General features: G+C 59.6%; 2 protein-coding genes across 2 annotated transcripts; one reads left to right on the top strand and one right to left on the bottom strand.

The window, feature by feature from the left end:
• The first annotated feature begins 3,210 nt into the window (after nucleotides 1–3,210).
• On the top strand, nucleotides 3,211–18,882 carry TONSL (tonsoku like, DNA repair protein). Its single transcript, XM_064643642.1, has 6 exons — nucleotides 3,211–3,377; nucleotides 6,669–6,821; nucleotides 12,566–12,691; nucleotides 16,764–16,956; nucleotides 17,791–17,855; nucleotides 18,766–18,882. The coding sequence occupies exons 1-6, from the start codon at nucleotides 3,282–3,284 to the stop codon at nucleotides 18,880–18,882; spliced, it is 750 nt and encodes a 249-aa protein (XP_064499712.1). The 5' UTR covers nucleotides 3,211–3,281.
• On the bottom strand, nucleotides 13,360–14,551 carry LOC135408521 (basic salivary proline-rich protein 1-like; the record flags this gene model as incomplete). Its single annotated transcript, XM_064643641.1, has 3 exons — nucleotides 13,360–13,408; nucleotides 13,896–14,006; nucleotides 14,472–14,551. Coding segments are annotated over 3 exons (240 nt in total), but the record flags the coding sequence as incomplete, so codon positions are not given.
• Nucleotides 18,883–20,174: the final 1,292 nt, after the last annotated feature.

The following is a 20,174-nucleotide window of genomic DNA, read 5'->3' as shown; positions in this document are numbered from 1 at the left end:
TATGACCCCTGACTGTCCCCTGTCCCCCCAGCCACCCGAGTGACCCGCCTCCTGCAGTCCCTGTCCTGTCTGTCCCTGGGTGACCCCTGACTGTCCCCAATGACCCCTGACTGTCCCCCTGACCCCTGACTGTCCCCTGACTGTCCCTGACTGACCCCTGACTGTCCCCTGTCCCCCCACCACCCGAGTGACCCGACTCCTGCAGTCCCTGTCCCGGGTGTCCCCGGGTGACCCTTGACTGTCCCCGTGTCCCTGACTGTCCCTCTGTCCCTGACTGACCCCTGACTGTCCCTGACTGTCCCCCTGACCCCTGACTGTCCCCATGACCCCTGACTGTCCCCTGACTGTCCCCCTCCCTGACCCCTGACTGTCCCCTGTCCCCCAGCCACCCGGGTGACCCCTCTCCTGCAGTCCCTGTCCTGTCTGTCCCCGGGTGACCCCTGACTGTCCCCATGACCCCTGACTGTCCCCATGACCCCTGACTGACCCCTGACTGACCCCTGACTGTCCCCTGACTGTCCCCCTGTCCCCTGACTGTCCCCCTGTCCCTGACTGACCCCTGACTGTCCCCATGACCCCTGACTGACCCCTGACTGTCCCCTGTCCCCCCAGCCACCCGGGTGACCCGTCTGCTGCAGTCCCTGTCCCGTCTGTCCCCGGGTGACCCCTGACTGACCCCTGACTGACCCCTGACTGTCCCCCTGTCCCCTGACTGACCCCTGACTGTCCCCTGTCCCCCAGCCACCCGGGTGACCCGTCTCCTGCAGTCCCTGTCCCGTGTGGCCCCCGATGACCCCTGACTGTCCCCTGACTGTCCCCTGACTGTCCCCTGACTGCCCCCTGACTGACCCCTGACTGTCCTCCTGTCCCTGACTGTCCCCTGACTGTCCCCTGACTGTCCCCTGACTGTCCCCATGACCCCTGACTGACCCCTGACTGTCCCCTGACTGACCCCTTACTGTCCCCATGACCCCTGACTGACCCCTGACTGTCCCCTGTCCCCCCAGCCACCCGGGTGACCCGTCTCCTGCAGTCCCTGTCCCGTGTGGCCCCGGGTGACCCCTGACTGTCCCCATGACCCCTGACTGACCCCATGACCCCTGACTGACCCCTGACTGTCCCCTGACTGTCCCCTGTCCCCCAGCCACCCGGGTGACCCGTCTGCTGCAGTCCCTGTCCCGTGTGGCCCCGGGTGACCCCTGACTGTCCCCCTGTCCCTGACTGTCCCTGACTGTCCCTGACTGTCCCCATGACCCCTGACTGTCCCCATGACCCCTGACTGTCCCTGACTGTCCCTGACTGTCCCAATGACCCCTGACTGACCCCTGACTGTCCCCTGTCCCCCCAGCCACCCGAGTGACCCATCTCCTGCAGTCCCTGTCCCGTGTGGCCCCGGGTGACCCCTGACTGTCCCCATGTCCCCTGACTGACCCCTGACTGTCCCTGACTGTCCCCTGTCCCCTCCTGTCCCCTCCTGTCCCCTCCTGTCCCCGACTGTCCCTGACTGTCCCCTGTCCCTGACTGTCCCCATGTCCCCTGACTGTCCCTGACTGTCCCCCTGTCCCTGACTGTCCCCCTGTCCCTGACTGTCCCCATGTCCCCTGACTGTCCCGATGTCCCCTGACTGTCCCCATGTCCCCTGACTGTCCCCCTGTCCCTGACTGTCCCCATGTCCCCCCATGACTCCTGACTGTCCCCCTGTCCCCCCTTGTGTCCCTGACTGTCCCCCTGTCCCCCCTGACCCCTGACTGTCCCCTGTCCCCCCAGCCACCCGAGTGACCCGCCTCCTGCAGTCCCTGTCCTGTCTGTCCCTGGGTGACCCCTGACTGTCCCCAATGACCCCTGACTGACCCCTGACTGTCCCCCTGTCCCTGACTGTCCCTGACTGACCCCTGACTGTCCCCTGTCCCCCAGCCACCCGGGTGACCCGTCTGCTGCAGTCCCTGTCCCGTGTGGCCCCCGATGACCCCTGACTGTCCCCATGACCCCTGACTGTCCCCAGTGACCCCTGACTGTCCCCTGACTGTCCCCTGACTGTCCCCCTGTCCCCTGACTGTCCCCTGTCCCCCCAGCCACCCGGGTGACCCGTCTGCTGCAGTCCCTGTCCCGTGTGTCCCCGGGTGACCCCTGACTGTCCCTGACCGTCCCTGACTGTCCCCCTGTCCCTGACTGACCCCTGACTGACCCCTGACTGTCCCCTGCCCCCCTCACCACCCGAGTGACCCGTCTGCTGCAGTCCCTGTCCCTGACTGTCCCCCTGTCCCCTGACTGTCCCCTGACTGTCCCCTGACTGTCCCCTGACTGTCCCCTGACTGTCCCCATGTCCCCTCATGTCCCCTGACTGTCCCTGACTGTCCCCCTGTTCCTGACTGTCCCCCTGTCCCCTGACTGACCCCTGACTGTCCCCTGTCCCCCCAGCCACCCGGGTGACCCGTCTGCTGCAGTCCCTGTCCTGTGTGTCCCCTGATGACCCCTGACTGTCCCCCTGATCCCTGACTGTCCCTGACTGACCCCTGACTGACCCCTGACTGTCCCCTGTCCCCCCAGCCACCCGGGTGACCCGTCTGCTGCAGTCCCTGTCCCGTCTGTCCCCGGGTGACCCCTGACTGTCCCCAATGACCCCTGACTGTCCCCTGTCCCCTGACTGTCCCTGACTGTCCCCTGACTGTCCCCTGACTGTCCCCATGACCCCGACTGACCCCTGACTGTCCCTGACTGTCCCCCTGTCCCCTGACTGTCCCCTGTCCCCCAGCCACCCGGGTGACCCGTCTGCTGCAGTCCCTGTCCCGTGTGCCCCCCGATGACCCCTGACTGTCCCCCTGTCCCTGACTGTCCCCTGACTGTCCCCTGACTGTCCCCTGACTGTCCCCATGACCCCTGACTGTCCCCATGACCCCTGACTGTCCCCATGACCCCTGTCTGTCCCCCTGTCCCTGACTGACCCCTGACTGACCCCTGACTGTCCCCTGTCCCCCAGCCACCCGGGTGACCCGCCTGCTGCAGTCCCTGTCCCGTGTGTCCCCGGGTGACCCCTGACTGTCCCCAATGACCCCTGACTGTCCCCATGACCCCTGACTGTCCCCAGTGACCCCTGACTGTCCCCTGTCCCCCCAGCCACCCGGGTGACCCGCCTGCTGCAGTCCCTGTCCCGTGTGGCCCCCGATGACCCCTGACTGTCCCCATGACCCCTGACTGACCCCTGACTGACCCCTGACTGTCCCCTGTCCCCCCAGCCACCCGGGTGACCCGCCTGCTGCAGTCCCTGTCCCGTGTGGCCCCCGATGACCCCTCGGGGGTGTCCCTGTGCGAGCGCCTCGGGGACACCTTCGCCCGCCACGGGGACTTCCCCCCGGGCCCTGGAGCAGTACCAGAGACAGGTGGGGGGCTTGGGGGGCTTTTTGGGGGATTTTAGGGGGTTTGGGACGGTCTGGGGGGCTTTTTAGGGAGCTTGAGGAGCTTTTTGGGGGGTATGGGGGGACTTTTTCGGGGTATGGAAGGACTTTCTGGGGTCTTGGGGGGGTTTTTGGGGAGCTTGGGGGGCTTTTTGGGGGGTCTGGGGGGAGCTCTTTGGGGTCTGGGGGGGCTTTCTGGGATCTTGGGGGGCTTTTGGGGTCTGGGGGAAGCTCTTTTGGGGTGTGGGGGAACATTTTTGGGGTCTTGAGGGGCTTTTTAGGGGCCTGGGGGGTTTTTTGAAGGGCCTGGGGGGACTTTTTCGGGGTCTGGGGGAGCTTTCTGGGGTCTTGGGTGGCTTTTGGGGTCTGGGGAAGCTCTTTTTTGGGGTCTGGGGGAGCTTTCTGGGGTCTTGGGTGGCTTTTGGGGTCTGGGGAAGCTCTTTTGGGGGGTCTGGGGGGGCTTTTTGGGGTTCTTGGGGGACTTTTTGGGGGTCTGAGGGGGCTTTTTAGGGAGCTTGGGGAGCTTTTTGTGGGGTCTGGGGGGACTTTTTGGGGGGCCTGGGGGGGCTTTTGGGGGGATTTAAGGGGGTTTTTGGGGGGCCGGGGGGGCTTTTTGGGGGATTTAAGGGGGTTTGAGGGGGTCTGGAGGGGTTTTGGGGGAGTTTGGGGGGGGGTTTGGGGGGTCTGTGGGGGCTTTTTGGGGGATTTAAGGGGGTTTGGGGGGGTCTGGGGGGGCTTTGGGGGAGTTTGGGGGGGGTTTGGGGGGGTCTGTGGGGGCTTTTTGAGGGATTTAAGGGGGTTTGGGGGGGGTCTGGGGGGGCTTTGGGGGAGTTTGGGGGGGGGGTTTGGGGGGTCTGTGGGGGCTTTTTGGGGGATTTAAGGGGGTTTGAGGGGGTCTGGGGGGGCTTTAGGGGAGTTTGGGGGGGGTTTTGGGGGGTCTGTGGGGGCTTTTTGAGGGATTTAAGGGGGTTTGGGGGGGGGTCTGGGGGGGGCTTTGGGGGAGTTTGGGGGGGGTTTGGGGGGTCTGTGGGGGCTTTTTGGGGGATTTAAGGGGGTTTGGGGGGGCTTTGAGGTAGTTTGGGAGGGCTTTTGGGGGGTCTGTGGGGGCTTTTGGGGGGATTTAAGGGGGTTTGGGGGGGCTTTGAGGTAGTTTGGGGGGGTTTTGGGGGGTCTGTGGGGGCTTTTTGAGGGATTTAAGGAGGTTGAGGGGGTCTGGGGGGGCTTTGGGGGAGTTTGGGGGGCTTTTGGAGGGATTAAGGGGCTTTTTGGGGGGTTTGAGGGGGTCTGGGGGGGCTTTGAGGGAGTTTGGGGGGGCTTTTGGGGGGATTTAAGGGGGTTTTTGGGGGGCCTGGGGGGCTTTTTGAGGGATTTAAGGGGGTCTGAGGGGGGTCTGGGGGGGCTTTGGGGGAGTTTGGGGGGGCTTTTGGGGGGTCTATGGGGGCTTTTGGGGGGATTTAAGGGGGTTTGAGGGGGGTCTGGGGGGGCTTTGAGGGAGTTTGGGGGGGCTTTTGGAGGGATTAAGGGGCTTTTTGGGGGATTTTAGGGGGTTTGGGGGGGCTTTGAGGGAGTTTAGAGTGTTTTTGGGGGGTCTGCAGGGGCTTTTTGGGGGATTTAAGGGGGTTTAGGGGGGGGTCTGGGGGGCCTTTGAGGAGTTTAAGGGGGTTTTTGGGAGTCGGGGGGGGCTTTTGGGGGGGGGTTAAGGGGTTTTTGGGGGGCCTGGGGGGCTTTTTGGGGGATTTAAGGGGGTTTTGGGGTTCTGGGGTGGCTTTTTGGGGTCTTGGGTGGCTTTGAGGGGTTCTGAGGAGGGTCCCTGAGGGTCTGGGAGGCTTTTTGGGGTCAGGGGAGGCTTGACTGGGATCGGGGGGGGGGCTTTTGGGGGGGTTTAAGGGTGTTTTTGGGGTGTCTGGGGGGGCTTTTTGGGGGATTTAAAGGTGTTTTTGGAGGTCTAGGGGGGGCTTTCTGGGATCTTGGGGGCTTTTGGGGTCTGGGGGAAGCTCTTTTGGGGTCTTGGGGGGGCTTTTGGGGTCTGGAGGGGCTTTTTGGGGGCTCTTGGGGACTTTCTGGGGGGTCTGGGGGGGCTCTCTGGGGTCTTGGGGGTCTTTTGGGGTCTGGGGGAAGCTCTTTTGGGTCTGGGGGGGCATTTTTTGGGTCTAGAGGTTTTTTTGGGTGTTCTTGGGGGGCTTTTGGGGTCTGGGGGAAGCTCTTTTGGGGTCTGGGGGGGCATTTTTGGGGTCTAGAGGGTTTTTTTGGGTGTTCTTGGGGGGCTTTTGGGGTCTGGGGGAAGCTGTTTTGGGGGTCTGGGGGGCACTTTTGGGGTCTGGGGGGGCATTTTTTGGGTCTAGAGGGTTTTTTTGGGTGTTCTTGGGGGGCTTTTGGGTTCTTGGGGGTCTTTTGGGGTCTGGGGGAAGCTCTTTTAGGGATCTGGGGAGGGTTTTTGGGGGATTTAAAGGTGTTTTTGGAGGTCTAGGGGGGTCCGTGGGGGGTCCCCAGGTTTTGGGGAGGTTTTGGGGGGCCCCCAGCGCTGACAGGGGGTTTTGGGGGTCCCAGCTGAGCCCGGCCCAGGCTCTGGGAATGCTGGGATGGGATTTGTGGGATGGGATCTGTGGGATCTGTCCCTGCTCCACAGGGGGGGTTTTGGGGGGGGTTTGGGGTGTTTTTTGGGGTCCCCATCGCTGACGGGGGGTTTTGGGGGTCCCAGCTGATCCCAACCCAGGCTCTGGGAATGCCAGGATGGGATTTGTGGGGTGGGGTGGGATGGGATGGGATGGGATGGGATCTGTCCCTGTTCCACAGGGGGGTTTTGGGGGGGCCGTGGGGGATCCCCAGGTTTTTGGGGGGTCCCCATCGCTGACAGGGGGTTTTGGGGTCCCAGCTGAGCCTGACCCAGGCTGTGGGAATGCTGGGATGGGATGGGATGGGATGGGATGGGATTGGGATGGGATGGGATGGGATTTGTGGGATGGGATGGGATGGGATTTGTGGGATGGGATGGAATTTGTGGGATCTGTCCCTGCTCCACAGGGGGGGTTTTGGGGGGGTTTTGGGGGGTCCCCATCGCTGACAGGGGGTTCTGGGGTCCCAGCTGAGCCTGGCCCAGGCTGTGGGGGTGCTGGGATGGGATGGGATGGGATGGGATTTGTGGGATGGGATTTGTGGGATGGGATGGGATGGGATGGGATTTGTGGGATCTGTCCCTGCTCCACAGGGGGGGTTTTGGGAGGGGTTTGGGGGTTTTTTTGGGGTCCCCATCGCTGACAGGGGGTTCTGGGGTCCCAGCTGAGCCTGGCCCAGGCTCTGGGGGTGCCGGAGCGGGACCTGGCCGTGATCCACGTGTCCTTGGCCACCACGTTCCGGGACCTGCGGGACCATTCCCGGGCCGTGCTGCACTACCACAGGGAGCTGGAGCTGCACCGGGGGGACCCCCTGGAGGTGGGGAACGGGGGGTTTGGGGGGCCACTGCCCAGCCCTGACCCCATTCCTGATCCCATTCCCGATCCCATTCCCATCCCTGACCCCCATTCCTGGTTCCTGACCCCCATTCCTGACCCCATCCCTGACCCCATTCCTGATCCCTGATCCCATTCCCCATCCCTGACCCCCATTCCTGACCCCCATTCCTGATTCCTGATCCCGTTCCCCATTCCTGATCCCATTCCCAATCCCATCCCTGACCCCATCCCTGATCCCATTCCCATCCCTGACCCCCATTCCTAATCCCCAACCCCCATTCCTGATCCCTGATCCCATTCCCCATCCCATTCCTGATTCCTGATCTCATTCCCCATCCCATTCCCAATCCCTGACCCCCATTCCTGATCCCTGATCCCATTCCTGATCCCTGATCCCCATCCCTGACCCCCATTCCTGATCCCTGATCCCCATTCCTGATCCCATTCCTGATCCCTGATCCCCATTCCTGATCCCATTCCTGATCCCTGATCCCATTCCCGATCCCATTCCTGATTCCTGATCCTGTTCCCCATCCCTGACCCCATTCCTGATTCCTGACCCCCCTGCCCCCATCCCTGACCCCCATTCCTGATCCCGTTCCCCATCCCTGCCCCCATTCCTGATTCCTGACCCCCCTGCCCCCATTCCTGACTCCCATTCCTGATCCCATTCCTGATCCTTGACCCCCATTCCTGATCCCATTCCCCATCCCTGACCCCCATTCCTGATCCCATTCCTGATCCTTGAGCCCCATTCCTGATCCCATTCCTGATCCTTGAGCCCCATTCCTGATCCCATTCCTGATTCCTGGTCCCTGACCCCCATTCCCGATCCCATTCCTGACCCTATTCCCAACCCCACTCCTGACCCCCATTCCTGATTTCTGATGCCATTCCTGATCCCATTCCTGATCCCATTCCCCATCCCTGACCCCCCTTGCCCCCATTCCTGATTCCTGACCCCCATTCCTGATTCCATTTCTGATTCCCCATCCCATTCCCAATCCTTGACCCCCATTCCTGATCCCATTCCTGATCCCATTCCTGATCCCATTCCCAATCCCTGACCCCCATTCCTGATCCCATCCCTGATCCCATTCCCCATCCCTGACCCCCCTTGCAGCCATTCCTGGTTCCTGATCCCATTCTGATCCCATTCCTGATCCCTGACCCCCATTCTTGATCCCATTCCCAATCCCTGACCCCCATTCCCAATCCCTCATCCCATTCCTGATTCCTGACCCCCCTTGCCCCCAGTCCTGATCCCATTCCCAATCCCATTCCTGATCCCTGACCCCCTTTGCCTCCATCCCTGACCCCCATTCTTGTTCCCATTCCTGATCCCTGACCCCCATTCCCGATCCCATTCCCAATCCCTGACCCCCATTCCCAATCCCTGATCCCATTCCTGATCCCTGACCCCCATTCCCGATCCCATTCCTGATCCCTGACCCCCATTCCCGATCCCAATCCCATTCCTGATCCCTGACCCCCATTCCCGATCCCATTCCCAATCCCTGACCCCCATTCCCAATCCCTCATCCCATTCCTGATCCCTGACCCCCATTCCCAATCCCTCATCCCATTCCTGATCCCTGACCCCCATTCCCGATCCCATTCCCAATCCCTGACCCCCATTCCCGATCCCAATCCCATTCCCAATCCCTGACCCCCATTCCCAATCCCTCATCCCATTCCTGATCCCTGACCCCCATTCCTGATCCCATTCCTGATCCCTGACCCCCATTCCCAATCCCTCATCCCATTCCCAATCCCTGACCCCCATTCCCAATCCCTCATCCCATTCCTGATCCCTGACCCCCATTCCCGATCCCATTCCCAATCCCTGACCCCCATTCCCATTCCCAATCCCATTCCCAATCCCTGACCCCCATTCCCAATCCCTCATCCCATTCCTGATCCCTGACCCCCATTCCCGATCCCATTCCTGATCCCTGACCCCCATTCCCGATCCCACTCCCACCCCATTCCCGTTATCCCAGCAGTGCCGGACGTGGCTGAACGTGGCCCTGGCCCTGTCCCAGGGGGGCCGTGGTTCCCATTCCCATTATCCCCATTATCCCCATCATTCCCATTCCCATCATTCCCATCATTCCCATCATTCCCATCATTCCCATCATTCCCACCATTCCCGTCATTCCCACCATTCCCATCATTCCCATCATTCCCATCATCCCCATCATTCCCATCATTCCCATCATTCCCATTCCCACCATCCCCATCATTCCCATTCCCATATTTCCCATCATTCCCATCATTCCCATCATTCCCATCATTCCCATTCCCATCATTCCCATTCCCATCATTCCCATCATTCCCATTCCCACCATTCCCATCATTCCCATTCCCATCATTCCCACCATTCCCATCATTCCCATTCCCATCATTCCCATTATCCCCATTCCCATCATTCCCATCATTCCCATCATCCCCATTCCCATCATTCCCATCATTCCCATCATTCCCATTATTCCCATCATTCCCATCATTCCCATCATTCCCATCATTCCCATTCCCATCATTCCCATCATTCCCATTCCCATCATTCCCATCATTCCCATCATTCCCATCATTCCCATTCCCATCATTCCCATCATTCCCATTCCCATCATTCCCATTCCCATCATTCCCATCATTCCCATCATTCCCATCATTCCCATCATTCCCACCATTCCCGTCATTCCCACCATTCCCATCATTCCCATCATTCCCATCATCCCCATCATTCCCATCATTCCCATCATTCCCATTCCCACCATCCCCATCATTCCCATTCCCATATTTCCCATCATTCCCATCATTCCCATCATTCCCATCATTCCCATTCCCATCATTCCCATTCCCATCATTCCCATCATTCCCATTCCCACCATTCCCATCATTCCCATTCCCATCATTCCCACCATTCCCATCATTCCCATTCCCATCATTCCCATTATCCCCATTCCCATCATTCCCATCATTCCCATCATCCCCATTCCCATCATTCCCATCATTCCCATCATTCCCATTATTCCCATCATTCCCATCATTCCCATCATTCCCATCATTCCCATTCCCATCATTCCCATCATTCCCATTCCCATCATTCCCATCATTCCCATCATTCCCATCATTCCCATTCCCATCATTCCCATCATTCCCATTCCCATCATTCCCATCATTCCCATTCCCATCATTCCCATTCCCATCATTCCCATCATTCCCACCATTCCCATCATTCCCATCATTCCCATTCCCATCATTCCCATCATTCCCATCATTCCCATCATTCCCATCATTCCCATTCCCATTATTCCCATCATTCCCTCTATTCCCATTATCCCCATCATTCCCATCATTCCCATCATCCCCATCATTCCCATTCCCATCATTCCCATCATTCCCATCATTCCCATCATTCCCATTATCCCCATCATTCCCATCATTCCCATCATTCCCATCATTCCCATCATTCCCATCATTCCCATCATTCCCATTCCCATCATTCCCATCATTCCCATCATTCCCATCATTCCCATCATTCCCATCATTCCCATTCCCATCATTCCCATCATTCCCATCATTCCCATTCCCATCATTCCCATCATTCCCATCATTCCCATCATTCCCATCATTCCCATCATCCCCATCATTCCCATCATTCCCATCATTCCCATTCCCATCATTCCCATTCCCATTATCCCCATTATCCCCATTATTCCCATCATTCCCATCATTCCCATTCCCATCATTCCCATCATTCCCATCATTCCCATCATTCCCATCATTCCCATCATTCCCATTCCCATCATTCCCATCATTCCCATCATTCCCACCATTCCCACCATTCCCGTTATCCCAGGAGTGCCGGATGTGGCTGAACGTGGCCCTGGCCCTGTCCCAGGGGGGCTGTGGTTTCCCATTCCCATCATTCCCATCATTCCCATTATCCCCATCATTCCCATCATTCCCATCATTCCCATCATTCCCATCATTCCCATTCCCATCATTCCCATTCCCATCATTCCCATTATCCCCATTATCCCCATTCCCATCATTCCCATCATTCCCATTCCCATCATTCCCATCATTCCCATCATTCCCATTCCCATCATTCCCATCATTCCCATCATTCCCATCATTCCCACCATTCCCATTATCCCCATCATTCCCATTCCCATCATTCCCATCATTCCCATCATTCCCATCATTCCCATCATCCCCATCATTCCCATCATTCCCATACTTCCCACCATTCCCACCATTCCCACCATTCCCACCATTCCCGTTATCCCAGCAGTGCCGGACGTGGCTGAACGTGGCCCTGGCCCTGGCCCAGGGGGGCCGTGGTTTCCATTCCCATCATTCCCATTATCCCCATCATCCCCATCATTCCCATCATTCCCTTAATTCCCATTCCCATCATCCCCATCATTCCCATTCCCATCATTCCCATCATTCCCATTCCCATCATTCCCGTTATTCCCGTTATCCCAGCAGTGCCGGACGTGGCTGAACGTGGCCCTGGCCCTGTCCCAGGGGGGCCGTGGTTTCCATTCCCATTATTCCCATTATTCCCATCATTCCCATCATTCCCATCATTCCCATCATTCCCATCATTCCCATTCCCATCATTCCCATCATTCCCATCATTCCCATCATTCCCATCATTCCCATCATTCCCACCATTCCCATCATTCCCACCATTCCCATCATTCCCATTCCCATCATTCCCATTCCCATTATCCCCATTATCCCCATCATTCCCACCATTCCCATCATTCCCATCATTCCCATTCCCATCATTCCCATCATTCCCATCATTCCCATTCCCATCATTCCCATCATTCCCATTCCCATCATTCCCATTCCCATCATTCCCATCATTCCCATATTTCCCATCATTCCCATCATTCCCATCATTCCCACCATTCCCACCATTCCCGTTATCCCAGCAGTGCCGGACGTGGCTGAACGTGGCCCTGACCCTGTCCCAGGGGGGCCGTGGTTTCCATTCCCATCATTCCCATCATTCCCATCATCCCCATCATTCCCATTATCCCCATTATCCCCATTATCCCCATCATTCCCACCATTCCCATTCCCATCATTCCCATCATTCCCATCATTCCCATCATTCCCATCATTCCCATCATTCCCATTATCCCCATTCCCATCATTCCCATCATTCCCATCATTCCCATCATTCCCATTCCCATCATTCCCATCATTCCCATCATTCCCATTCCCATCATTCCCATCATTCCCATCATTCCCATCATTCCCACCATCCCCACCATTCCCATCATTCCCACCATCCCCACCATTCCCATCATTCCCATCATTCCCATCATTCCCATCATTCCCATCATTCCCATCATTCCCATCATTCCCATTCCCATCATTCCCATCATTCCCATCATTCCCATCATTCCCATTCCCATCATTCCCATCATTCCCATCATTCCCATCATTCCCACCATCCCCACCATTCCCATCATTCCCATTCCCATCATTCCCATCATTCCCATCATTCCCATTCCCACCATTCCCACCATTCCCATCATTCCCATCATTCCCATCATTCCAGGAGTGCCGGACGTGGCTGAACGTGGCCCTGGCCCTGTCCGAGGGGGGCCGTGGTTTCCATTCCCATCATTCCCATTCCCATCATTCCCATCATTCCCATCATTCCCATTATTCCCATTTTTCCGGTCCCAGGAGTGCCGGACGTGGCTGAACGTGGCCCTGGCCCTGTCCGAGGGGGGCCGTGGCCCGGCCGAGGTCGTGCCCCCCCTGACCACGGCCCTACAACGGGCCCGGGCCGCCGGCGACCCCAAACTGCAGGTGGGGGGGGGCTTTGGGGGGGTCTTTGGGGTCTCTGGGGGTCCTGGAGGGGGTCTTTGGGGGGTCCCTGTGGGGTCTGGGGGGACTTCAGGATGTCCAGGGGGGCTTTTTTGGGGGTCCTGAGGTGGATTTTTTGGGGTGTCTGGGGGTCCTGGAGGGGGCTTTGGGGTATCTGGGAGGCCTTTTTGGGGTCCTGAGGTGGGTTTTTTGGGGTCTCTGGGGGTCTTGAAGGGGGTCTGGGGGGTCTTTGGGGTATCTGGGAGGCCTTTTTGGGGTCCTGAGGTGGATTTTTGGGGTGTCTGGGGGTCCTGGAGGGGGCTTTGGGGTATCTGGGAGGCCTTTTTGGGGTCCTGAGGTGGATTTTTGGGGTGTCTGGGGCTCCTGGAGGAGTTTTGGGGTCCTGAGATGGATTTTTTGGGGTGTCTGGGGGTCCTGGAGAGGGTCTTTGGGGTGTCTGGGGGGGCTTCTTTGGGGGGTCTGAGGTGGATTTTTTGGGGGTCTGGGGGTTCTGGAGGAGTTTTGGGGTACCTGGGGGTCCTTTCTGGGGTCCTGAGGTGGGTTTTTCGGGGTGTTTGGGGGTCCTGGATGGGGTCTGGAGGGGCTTTTTGGGGGTCTGGGAGGCTCCTGGGTTTTCTGGGGGTGGGTTCTTGGGGGTCTGGGGGAGCTCTTTAGGGGTCTGGGGGGGTCCCTGTGGGGTCTGGGAGTCCTGAAGGGGGTCTGGGGGGTTTTTTGGGGGGTCTGGGGGGATGACTGAGGCTTCTGGAGGGGCTTTTTGGGGGTCTGGGGGGGGTCTGGGGGGGCCCTGGGGAGTCTGGGAGTGGGTTCTTGGGGGTCTGGGAGTGTCACTGGGGCTTCTGGAGGGGGTTTTTGGGGGTCTGGGGGGGTCCTGAAGGGGGCCTGAGGGGTCCCTGTGAGGTCTGGGGGAATTTTGGGGTGTCTGGGGGGGTTCTTGGCATGTCTGGGGTGATTTTGGGCTGTCTGGGGGGGGTCCTGAAGGGGGTCCGGGGGGACTTTGGGGTATCTGGGAGGCTTTTTTGGGGGTCTGAGTGGGATGTTTTGGGGGTGTGGGGGTCCTGAAGGGGATCTGATGGGGCTTCTTGGGGGTCTGAGGTGGATTTTTTGGGGTCTCCGGGGATCCTGAAGGGGGTCTGGGGGGATTTTGGGATGTCTGGGGCAGTTTTGGGGGGTCTGGGGGGGCTTGAACGGGATCCTTGGGGCATCTTTGGGGCTTCTCGGCAGGTCTGGGGGCCCCCTTGGGGTTTCTGGGGGTCCTTCAGGGGGTCTTTGGGGTGTCTGGAGGCCTTTTTTGGGGGGTCTGAGGGGGATTTTTCGTGTGTCTGGGGGTCCTAAAGGGGGTCTGGAGGAGCTTTTTGGGGGTCTGGAGGAGCTTTTTGGGGGTCTGGGGGGGTCCTTGTGGGGTCTGAGGGGATCCTAAAGGGGGTCCGGGGGGTCCCTGTGGGCTCTTGGGGGGTCTTTGGGGTATCTGGGAGGCCTTTTTTGGGGGTCTAAGGGGGATTTTTTGGGGTGTCTGGGGGTCTTGGAGGGGGTCTGGGGGGTCTTTGGGTTATCTGGGAGGCCTTTTTTGGGTCCTGAGGTGGATTTTTTGGGGTCTCTGGGGGTCCTGGAGGGGGACTTTGGGGGGTCTGGGGGGTCCCTGTGGGGTCTGAGGGGATCCTGAAGGGGGTCTGGGGGGTCTTTGGGGTATCTGGGAGGCCTTTTTTGGGTCCTGAGGTGGTTTTTTTTGGGGTGTCTGGGGGTCCTGGAGGGGGTCTGGAGGGGCTTTTGGGGGGTCTGGGGAGTCCCTGTGGGGTCTGGGGGGTCCCTGTGGGGTCTGGGGGGACTTTGGGGTGTCCGAGGAGGCCTTTTTGGGGTCCTGAGGTGGGTTTTTTGGGGTCTCTGGGGGTCCCTGTGGGGTCTGGGGGGTCTTTGGGGTACCTGTGGGTCCTTTTTGGGGTCCCAAGGTGGGTTTTTTGGGGTGTCTGGGGGTCCTGGAGGAGTTTTGGGGTACCTGGGGGTCCTTTTTGGGGTCCCGAGGTGGATTTTTTGGGGGTCCTGGAGGAGTTTTGGGGTATCTGGGAGGCCTTTTTGGGGTTCTGAGGTGGATTTTTGGGGTCTCTGGGGGTCCTGGAGTGGGTCTTTGGGGTTTCTGAGGGGCTTTTTAGGGTTCTGAGGTGGGTTTTTTGGGGTCTCTGGGGGTCCCTGTGGGGTCTGGGGGGGTCTTTGGGGTACCTGAGAGGCCTTTTTTGGGGTCCTGAGGTGGATTTTTGGGGTCTCTGGGGGTCCTGAAGGGAGTCTGGGGGGTCTTTGAGGAACCTGGGAGGCCTTTTTGGGGTCCCAAGGTGGATTTTTTGGGGTCTCTGGGGGTTCCTGTGGGGTCTGGGGGGTCTGGGGGAGTCCCTGTGGGGTCTGGGGGTCCCTGTGGGGTCTGGGGGGTCTTTGGGGTATCTGTGAGGGTTTTTTTGGGTGTCTGGGGGTCCTGGAGGGGGTCTGGAGGGGCTTTTGGGGTATCTGGGGAGTCCCTGTGGGGTCTGAGGGGATCCTAAAGGGGGTCTGGGGGGGTCCCTGTGGGGTCTGGGGGGACTTTGGGGTATCTGTGAGGCCTTTTTTGGGGGTCTGAGGGGGATTTTTTGGGGGTCTGGGGGTCCTGAAGGGGGTCTTTGGGGGGTCTGGGGAGTCCCTGTGGGGTCTGGGGGGTCCCTGTGGGGTCTGGGGGGACTTTGGGGTGTCCGGGGGGGCTTTTTTGGGGTTCTGGGATGAATTTTTTGGGGTCTCTGGGGGTCCCTGTGGGGTCTGGGGGGTCTTTGGGTTATCTAGGGGGTTTTTTTGGGTCCTGAGGTGGATTTTTTGGGGTCTCTGGGGGTCCCTGTGGGGTCTGGGGGGGTCTTTGGGGTATCTGTGAGGCCTTTTTTGGGGTCCTGAGGTGGGTTTTTGGGGGGGTCTTTGGGGTATCTGGGAGGCCTTTTTGGGGTCCCGAGGTGGATTTTTTGGGGGTCCTGGAGGAGTTTTGGGGTACCTGGGAGGCCTTTTTGGGGTCCTGGAGAGGGTTTTTTGGGTTGTGTGGGGTTCCTGGAGGAGTTTTGGGGTACCTGGGGGTCCTTTTTTGGGGTCCTGAGGTGGATTTTTGGGGGTCTCTGGGGGTCCTAGAGGGGATCTTTGGGGAGTCTGGGGGGGTCCTGAATGGGGTCTGGGGATTCTTTGGGGTATCTGGGAGGCCTTTTTAGGGTCCTGAGATGGATTTTTTGGGGTCTCTGGGGGTCCTGAAGGGAGTCTGGGGGGTCTTTGGGGTATCTGGGAGGCTTTTTTGGGGTGTCTGGGGGTCCTGGAGGGGGTTTTTGGGGGGTCTGGTGAGTCCCTGTGGGGTCTGAGGGGTCCCTGTGGGGTCGGGGGGGACTTTGGGGTGTCCGAGGAGGCCTTTTTGGGGTCCTGAGGTGGATTTTTTGGGGTGTCTGTGGGTCCTGAAGGGGGTCTGGGGGGTCTTTGGGGTATCTGGGAGGCCTTTTTGGGGTCCCGAGGTGGGTTTTTTGGGGTGTCTGGGGGTCCTGGAGGAGTTTTGAGGTACCTGGGGGTCCTTTTTGGGGTCCCGAGGTGGGTTTTTTGGGGGTCCTGGAGGAGTTTTGGGGTATCTGGGGGTCCTTTTTGGGGTCCTGAGGTGGATTTTTGGGGTCTCCGGGGGTCCTGGAGGAGTTTTGGGGTACCTGGGAGGCCTTTTTGGGGTCCTGGAGAGGGTTTTTTGGGGTGTCTGGGGGTCCTGGAGGAGTTTTGGGGTACCTGGGGGTCCTTTTTTGGGGTCCTGAGGTGGATTTTTTGGGATCTCTGGGGGTCCCTGTGGGGTCTGGGGGGTCTTTGGGTTATCTAGGGGGTTTTTTTGGGTCCTGAGGTGGATTTTTGGGGTCTCTGGTGGTCCTGGAGGGGGTCTGGGGGGTCTTTGGGGTACCTGGGGGTCCTTTTCAGGGTCCTGAGGTGGATTTTTTGGGGTGTCTGGTGGTCCTGAAGGGAGTCTGGGGGGTCTTTGGGGTACCTGGGGGTCCTTTTTTGGGGTCCCAAGGTGGGTTTTTCGGGGTCCCCGTTCCAGAGGCGGATCCTGCGGCTCCTCCACGCGCAGCAGCTCCGGGGGGGGGACCCCGAGGGGGCCTCTGAGACCCTCACCCTGCTCAGGGAGCTGGGGGGGCACGAGGGGGACGAGGAGGAGGAGGAGGAGGAGGAAGAGCCCGAGACTCAGGAGGAGGAGGAGGAGGAGGAGAGCGAGCTGGAGCTGTCGGAGAGCGGTGAGGGGGCACCTGGGGGGGATTTTGGGGGTCCCTGGGGGGATCTGGGGGGGATTTGGGGGTCCCTGGGGGGATCTGGGGTGGATTTAGGGGTCCCTGGAGGGGATTTGGGGGCTCAAGGGGGGATTTGGGGGGGATTTTGGGCATCCTTAGGGGGATTTAGGGGTCCCTGGGGGGATTTTGGGGGTCCCTGGGGGTATCTGGGGGCTCAGAGGGGATTTTGGGGGTCCCTGGGGGGATTTGGGGGCTCAAGGGGGGATTTGGAAGGGATTTTGGGTGTCCTTGGGGGGATTTAGGGGTCCCTGGGGGGATCTGGGGGGGATTTTGGGTGTCCTTGGGGGGATCTGGGGGGGATTTAGGGGTCCCTGGGGGGATTTGGGGGCTCAAGGGGGGATTTGGGGGGGATTTTGGGCATCCTTGGGGGGATTTGGGGGGATTTAGGGGTCCCTGGAGGGATTTGGGGGGGATTTTGGGTGTCCTTGGGGGGATCTGGGGGCTCAAGGGGGGATTTGGGGGGGATTTTGGGGGTCCCTGGGGGTTTTGGGGGGATTTTAGGGTCCCTGGGGGATTTGGGGCTCAAGGGGGGATTTGGGGGGATTTGGGGCATCCTTGGGGGGATTTAGGGGTCCCTGGGGGATTTGGGGGGGATTTTGGGGTCCCTGGGAAGAATTGGGGTGGATTTGGGGGTCCTTGAGGGGGAATTTTGGGGAGGATTTGGGGGTCCCTGGGAGGAACTGGGTGGATTTGGGGTCCCTGAGGGGGATTTAGGGAGGATTTGGGGTCCCTAAGGGGGTTTTGGGGGTGGTCTCTGACGTGGGGAGGGGTCTCTGCCAGAGGGGGAGGACGAGGAACTCGAGGGGTACCCCAAGAGCGTCCCCGGGAGGCGCCGGAGCAACAAGGTGGGACCCCCAAAAACCCCCAAAAATGGGGGAGGGACCCCAAAATGGGGAGGGGGGGACCCCCAGAGACCCCCCAAAAATGGAGAGGGGGACCCCTAGAGACCCCGAAAATGGGGGAGGGACCCCAAAATGGAGGGAGGGACCCCCAGAGACCCCAAAAACGGAGGGGGGGACCCCCAGAGACCCCCCAAAAATGGAGGTGGGACCCCAAAATGGGGGGAGGGACCCTCAGAGACCCCCCAAAAATGGAGGTGGGACCCCCAGAGACCCCCAAAATGGGGGGGGAGGGACCCCCAGAGACCCCCCAAAAATGGAGGTGGGACCCCAAAATGGAGGGAGGGACCCCCAGAGACCCCCCAAAAATGGAGGTGGGACCCCCAGAGTCCCCAAAATGGGAGGGAGGGACCCCCAGAGTCCCTAAAATGGGGAGGTGGGACCCCCAAAGCCCCCTAAAAATGGATGGGGGTCCCCATGTTCCCCCCCAAAAATGGGTGGGGGGGTCTCCCCCTCCCCCCCAACACCCCAAAAAAAAAGGGGGGGACTCACCCTGACACCCCCAAAAACGGGTCGGGGTCCTCCCTGTCCCCCCCCAAAATGGGGTGGGGGGGTCACCAGACACCCCCAAAATGGGGTGGGGGTCCCTGCTGTGCCCCCCTGTGCTCTGGGGGTACCCGGGGGGTCCCCCAAATTCCCAAAATCCCAAAAAAACCCCAAATCCCCCAAACCCCCCAAATCCCCCAAAACCCCCCAAATCCCCAAAACCCCCCAAATCCCCAAAACCCCCCAAAATCCCCCAAACCCCCAAAACCCCCCAAATCCCCCAAAACCCCCCAAATCCCCAAAACCCCCCAAAATCCCCCAAACCCCCCAAATCCCCCAAAACCCCCCAAATCCCCCCCTTTTCCCGCAGTGGAACCGTCGGAACGAGAGGGGGGAGACCCCCCTGCACCGAGCCTGCATCGAGGGGCACCCCCACAGGGTCAGGCTCCTCCTGCAACAGGTGGGCACCCCAAAAAACACCCCCTGAACCCCAAAAACACCCCGGACCCAGGGGAGACCCCAAAACCAGCCCGGAACCCCAAAAACACCCCTGAACCCCAAAAGCACCACCTGAACCCCAAAACACCTCTGAACCCCAAAAACACCCCCTGAGCCCCAAAAACACCCCTGAACCCCAAAAACACCCCCTGAACCCCAAAAACACCCCTGAGCCCAGGGGAGACCCCAAAAACACCCCTAAACCCCAAAACATCCCCTGAATCCCAAAAACACCCCCTGAGCCCAAGGGAGACCCCAAAAACACCCCCGAACCCCAAAAACTCCCCCTGAACCCCAAAAACACCCCGGAACCCCCAAAACACCCCCTGAACCCCTGGGGCACCCCAAAAACACCCTGAACCCAAAAACACCCCGGAACCCCAAAACACCCTGGAACCCCAAAAACACCCCCTGAACCCCAAAAACACCCCGGAACCCAAAACACCCCGGAACCCCAAAAACACCCCTGAACCCCAAAACACCCCTGAGCCCAGGGAGACCCCAAAAACACCCCCTGAACCCCAAAAACACCTCTGAACCCCAAAACCACCCCTGAACCCCAAAAACACCCCTGAGCCCAGGGAGACCCCAAAAACACCCCTGAACCCCAAAACCACCCCCTGAACCCAAAAACCCCCCCTGAACCCCAAAACCACCCCCTGAACCCCAAAACCACCCCCTGAACCTCAAAAACACCCCCTGAACCCCAAAAACCCCCCTGAACCCCTGGGGCACCCCAAAACCCCCCTGAACCCAAAAACCCCCTGAACCCCAAAAACCCCCTTGAACCCCAAAAACACCCCTGAACCCCAAAAACACCCCCTGAACCCCCAAACATCCCCTGAACCCCTGGGGAGACCCCAAAAACACCCCTGAACCCCAAAAACACCCCTGAACCCCAAAACACCCCCCCTGAACCCCAAAAACACCCCTGAACCCCAAAAAACACCCCTGAACCCCAAAACACCCCCCTGAACCCCAAAAACACCCCTGAACCCCAAAACCACCCCTGAACCCCAAAACACCCCCTGAACCCCAAAACACCCCCTGAACCCCAAAAACACCCCTGAGCCCAGGGGAGACCCCAAAAACACCCCTGAACCCCAAACCACCCCCTGAACCCCAAAAACACCCCCTGTGCCCAAGGGAGACCCCAAAAACACCCCCGAACCCCCTGAACCCCAAAAACACCCCGGAACCCCAAAAACACCCCTGAACCCCTGGGGCACCCCCAAATACCCCCTGAACCGGGGGCACCCCAAAAACACCCCTGAACCCCAA

The sequence above is a fragment of the Pseudopipra pipra genome, unplaced genomic scaffold (genome assembly GCF_036250125.1).
Source record: "Pseudopipra pipra isolate bDixPip1 unplaced genomic scaffold, bDixPip1.hap1 HAP1_SCAFFOLD_509, whole genome shotgun sequence".
In the NCBI taxonomy this organism is placed as follows: domain Eukaryota; kingdom Metazoa; phylum Chordata; class Aves; order Passeriformes; family Pipridae; genus Pseudopipra; species Pseudopipra pipra.
The sequence above is the reverse complement of the archived record's forward strand: the minus strand, read 5'-3'. Positions and strand labels throughout refer to the sequence as shown.